The following is a 5,688-nucleotide window of genomic DNA, read 5'->3' as shown; positions in this document are numbered from 1 at the left end:
TTTCTTTATATTGAGGATGTTAATGAGTCTTCCTCTAATCCTGATGCCACTTTCTTATTCATACAGTCCATCTTGTCAGATTATTTGTTTAGCATACAGATTGAATAAGTATGGTGAAAGGATACAACCATGACACACTCCCTTCTTGATTTTAAATCATGCAGTGTGCCCTAGTTCTGTTCAAGTGACAGCCTCCTGATCTATGTACAAGTTCCTGGTGAGTACAATTAAGTGTTCTAGGTTTCCAATTCTTCTCAATGTTATCCATAATTTGTTATGATCTACAAAATCAAATTCTTTTGCATAGCCAATAAAAAACAAGTAAATGTCTTTCTGATATTCTTCTACTGGGGCAAAGATCCATCTGACATCAGCAATGATATCTCTCTTTCCATATCCTCTTCTAAATCCAGCTTGCATTTCTGTAAGTTCTCTGTCCATATATTGCTGTAACCATTTTTGAATTATCTTCAGTAAGATTTTACTTGTGTGTGACATTAATGATATTGTTTGATAATTTCCACATTCTGTGGGATAATCTTTCTTTGGAATGGGCACATATATGGATCTTTTCTAGTCAGTTAGCCAGGTTGTTGTCTTCCAAATCTCCTGGAATAGCTGAGTGAGTGCATTTAGAGCAGCATTTGTTTGTTGAAACATCTCAATGCATGTCCTGTCAGTTCCTGGAGCTTTGTTTTTTGACATTTCCCTCAGTGCAGCTTCAACTTCTTCCTTGAATACCATTGGTTCTTGATCATATGCCACCTCCTGAAATGGCTGAACAGTGACTCTGTGTATTCCTTCTATTTTCCTTTGATGTTTCCTGCATCATTCAATATTTTGCCCATAGAATCTTTAAATATTGAAACTTGAGGCTTAAATTTCCTCTTCAGTTCTTTCAGCTTGAGAAATGCTGAGCATGTTCTTCCCATTTGGCTTTCCAATATCATGTATTTGCACTTTTCATTATGATAACTGACTTCTCAAGCTGCTTTTGAAATCTTCAGTTTAGCTCTTTAATCTTGTCATTTCTTCCATTTGCTTTAGCTATTCTCAATTCAAGAGCAAGTTTCAGAGTCTCATCTGACATGCATTTTGGTTTTTCCTTTTAATGATCTTTTGCTCTCTTCATGGATGATGTTCTTGGTGTCATCCAACAATTCCTCTGGTTTTTGGTCATTGGTGTTCAATGCATCAAATCAGTTCTTTGTAGGGTCTCTAAATTCAGGAAGGTTATAGTCAAGATCATATTTTGGCTCTTGTGGACTTGTTTTAATTGTCTTCAACTTCAACTTGAACTTGCAAGTTGTTAGAAAGTCTTGATTTTCGAGAGAAGGGTAGAGAACCATGAAAAGGAGTTTTCAGAATGTGTTCTATATCAGATTAGTGTTTGCTTGGGATGGCTGTACGATCCTTAGTTATCCATGATTTGGGGAGTCTATATTTGTTCACATGCCACAGTCAACCAAGGGCAACTGAAAATAATCAATAAAGCTGAGGTCAATACAGTCATTATGAGCTCATGCACAGGACTAACCCTGAAATACTAAGAATATAAACTTCTTGCATTGACTCCAGGTTTTCTCAATAAGTGATAAATGATCATGATGCAAATATGAATATAACGAGTCCATATGGTGTTTGGGACATATTTTCTTTATCAATATGGCCAATTTAAAAATCACAAATCCAACTTGATGCACATTTAAAAAAAAAAAAAAAACATTTAAAAAGACTTCCTCAGGTCTTAGGTAAAAGTTTTGTAAGATAAATAACTGCCATATTCTGATTTCTCCAAGTGTCAAACAATAACAAAATGTCTGTGTGGAGGAAAGGGAGTGGAGTTAAAATATGTGTTGTTGGATTCTTATTCCTGATATTTTACATGGCAACAAATGGAATAGTATCAGATACTACATAGATGAATTATTTTATTTACTACTGACTAGTTATATTATCCAGTTAGAAAACCTAAAATCATTTTCTTTTTCATCTACCTATCTGTCTGTAATCTCTCTGTTTTGACATCTATCATCTTTCTATCTACACATAGACACACTTGTACATATCAAGTTGGACTATGTTACTCATTTTCCAATCTTCCATCCTATAAATATCTCCTTCCATTTTTTTTTTCTTATTTTATTAATTCACTATGAACATAAAATTTCCATAAAAAATGTATTTAAATGAATGTGTGATATGCATGAATGTCACATACATGAGGGCTTATGAAGCCCAGTTTCAATAATAAATTGAAAGTTCTTGGAATATTTTTAAGGCTGTACATATACTATAAGTTGTCATTGATGTTATTTCATGCTGAAAATTAAACTTTCATAGAAACCCCTTTGCCTGAATTGTGATGTAATAAACAATTCAAGTGTATAACTTTACCATTTTTATAAGGATATTGGTGCTATTGATTCATAGAATTGTGGTTATCATTGAGAGGAAAATAAAAGTTGAGTTTGCCTTATGAATATATCAATAATTATTACAGAACCTTTATCTGTCTCATTGCACTTTTGCTATTTCAGTATTTAAAACATAACTCCACAATTTCAGTATAGATTTGTTTGTAAATGAAGATATTCACAATATGTTTCTCCTCCCCCTAGTGACAGCAGTTTATACATTTTAAAGAGAATAGATAACTGTGGAACAATCAATGTTGTTTACCTGGTATTAAGATGATGCTCTTGTATGTATAATTTGGATTGAAGGGAGCCTCTTAGATTTTCTGATATGGTGTAAAAATTTTCCTTACCTGGAACATCTTCAGGACATATTTGATGCCAAAAGAAGTTCTTGGAAGATCCTTAAAGGAAGGGAATCATATTTTCATTTATGTGAGTGTCTAAATATTTTAGGAAGGAGCCCTTGTGGTACAGTGCGTAAGCACTTGACTGCTAACCTAAACATTAGTGATTTGAACTCACTAGCTGCTCTGTGGTGAAAAGATACAGCTGTCTACTTTTATAAAGATTATAGCCTTGAAAACTGTATGGGCAGTTTAACTCTGCCCTATAAAGTTGCTATTGATTTCACAGTACACAACAAGAACAAAAATTATTATTGGACTCATTCTAAGCAGGTGTCACAACATCCTAAACAGAAGTAAAATTTTCTCAGTAAGCTTTCTCTGAGTATTAGTGAAACTTCCTGTGGAGTTGTAGTGGAAATGGCGTGCTTCCCTGTTTGACTTCATTTATATTAATGGAAACTAAAACCAGAAATGGAGAAAGGGTTTAGACTAACCACTCTGGATGGACAGGTATTTTATAATCCCATTCTGTTTCTAAGTGCACCTGAATATCTAAATTTATTTTGTAGAATTTCAGGCTATAAAAAATCCAGGTTACTTTCAGGAACATGTCAGTTTTCTGCATAATTCATGTACCTATATTTTTTGCCTTGAAATGATTTTAATTAGTTCCATGAACAAAAGGGGAATAGATATATGTGATATTTTATTCTTTTTTAATTTCATGATTGCAGGTCTCCATTTTTTTGCTAATATATATCTAGAAATATATGGACTTATTTTTTCCTCAAATGGAAAAGAAAAATATCATGGATTGTCCAGCAATATCTAACCTATGTCTTAGGTCTGGTTTTAAGGTATTTACTGTAATAACCAGTCATGTGTCCTATGAAATTTTACTCTTAGATTTTTTTCTTCCTCTCTAAAGCAAATAGGTTCAATTAAATAAACTTCAAAACTCTTTCAGGTTTGAAATGTTACTAAATTGATATAGATATAATTAGGTATAACACATATTTGTTTCCTTTTTTTAGGAAATACATAGCATGAACTTAACAGGGGAGATGTTTTATATCTAATGCTCTCTTCATAGCATCCTTCACTTCCTTGTTCCTTAGGCTGTAGATCAATGGATTTAACATGGGAATCACCAGGGTATAAAACACAGATACCACTTTTTCTTGTTCTAAAGAATATTGGGAGCTTGGTTGAATGTAACTAAAGCTTATAGAGCCATAGAATAAAGTCACGGTCATCAGATGTGAGGCACAGGTGGAGAAGGCTTTGTGTCTACCAGCCGCTGAACGAATCCTCAGGATGGCAGCAACAATGAAGATGTAGGAGACAATCACAGTCAAAAAAGTGATCATGGAGATCACACCGGAGAAGACTAAAAGCAGCAACTCATTCAGAGATGTATCTGAGCATGACAGCTTCAGCAGGGGTGGAAGGTCACAGAAGAAGTGCCTGATGACATTTGGCCCACAGAAAGAGAGCTTCACCAGGAAAATCGTGTGTACTAACGAGTTAATTAAACCTCCCATACATGATCCTACGACCAAAACAACACACACTATTTTAGTGACGGCCATTGCATAAAGTAGAGGATTTACAATGGCCACGTAGCGGTCATAAGCCATTGCTGCCAGCAAGAAGCCCTCTGTGGTTAAGAGTGACACAAATAAAAAATATTGGACAATGCATGCAGAAAATGAAATTTTTTCTGGTTCAACAAAGAAGTTCATCAGCATCTTGGGTGCAAAGACTGATGAGTAGCATGCATCTACAAATGATAGACAGCTGAGGAAATGGTACATAGGTATGTGGAGCTTGGGAGTGATTTGGATTAGAAAGAGCATTCCCAGATTCCCCACTAATGAAGTGACATAGATCAGTAGAAACAACACAAAGAGGACCACTTTCAGTTCAAAACAGTCTGTCAGTCCCAAAAGGATAAACTCAGTAACCATGGTAAAATTCTCGTTAGCCATTTATTTGTTTTTCTTGATACCTTTTAATGATAAAGAGATTGAGATAAATTAAGAGAGAATAATGGTGTTGCAATATCAAGACAATTTGGAATCTTTTACTAACTTTGTGACTTGAGTTATTAGATTCTCTTTGTCTGGTTATCTTATTTATGACATCAGAACATTTTAACTAGAAATATTTAAGCTCATTAAGTACTATTGATCTGTATATTCCACAAGAAAATCCTGAGAGTTTTAAGTGTTTCAAGATCCATTCAAAATGTTAGTATGATGTGTACAAAATGTTAAAGTGAAATCCATTGTGAAGAAACATAAAGAAAATTAAAAGTCCCCTTTAGAAAAGATTGGGAGCTCTGGTAACATAGTGCTTAAGGCACTTGACTGCTAACCAAAAGGCTGGCTGTTCAAACCCACCAGCCACTCCTCGGAAGGAAGGTTAGGCAATCTACTTCCATAGTGATACTGCCTCGGAAACCCAAGGAGGGGTTGCTATGAGTCGGGTCTGACTCGATGGCAAATAATAACAACAACAACATTTATAAAAGATTAATAACTGGAATTTTTAACTTCTTATTTTGAAGATAGTAAAATTTTCTGTCAAAGATGTGCCAGAGTGGTTCAAACGGTTAACACTGGGCTGCAACTGAAAGGATGGATGTTTTATTTCAGCCATGAAGCACCTCAGAAGGAAGACATGGTCATCTACTGCTAACAGCTCAGCCATTGAAAACAGTATGGAGCACAGTTTTCCTTTGACAGAAATGGATCCCCATGAGTCAGAATCAGCCTGCGGCAACTGGTTGAATGTCGTATACATCAAGATATAAGAATGAACTGTACTTTGGAATTCAAACCTGAGATGCCTCATTTATGTTTGTATCATAGTCCAAATTTATTTTAACTCAGCTATGATGAAACACAAGGTTGTAG

At 34.8% G+C, this 5,688-nt stretch overlaps 1 protein-coding gene across 1 annotated transcript; it reads right to left on the bottom strand.

Moving 5' to 3' along the window:
- Window positions 1–3,819: 3,819 nt before the first annotated feature.
- LOC103212003 (olfactory receptor 1052-like) lies at window positions 3,820–4,758 on the bottom strand. Its single transcript, XM_007958000.1, has one exon. The coding sequence runs from the start codon at window positions 4,756–4,758 to the stop codon at window positions 3,820–3,822; it is 939 nt and encodes a 312-aa protein (XP_007956191.1).
- Window positions 4,759–5,688: the final 930 nt, after the last annotated feature.

Source organism: Orycteropus afer, unplaced genomic scaffold (genome assembly GCF_000298275.1).
Source record: "Orycteropus afer afer isolate SDZICR_OR568_19922 unplaced genomic scaffold, OryAfe1.0 scaffold00832, whole genome shotgun sequence".
In the NCBI taxonomy this organism is placed as follows: domain Eukaryota; kingdom Metazoa; phylum Chordata; class Mammalia; order Tubulidentata; family Orycteropodidae; genus Orycteropus; species Orycteropus afer.
The sequence above is the reverse complement of the archived record's forward strand: the minus strand, read 5'-3'. Positions and strand labels throughout refer to the sequence as shown.

Excerpts from the sequence above, each read along its gene's own strand:
- LOC103212003 (XM_007958000.1), bottom strand. The coding sequence starts at position 4,758 with ATGGCTAACGAGAATTTTACCATGGTTACTGAGTTTATCCTTTTGGGA.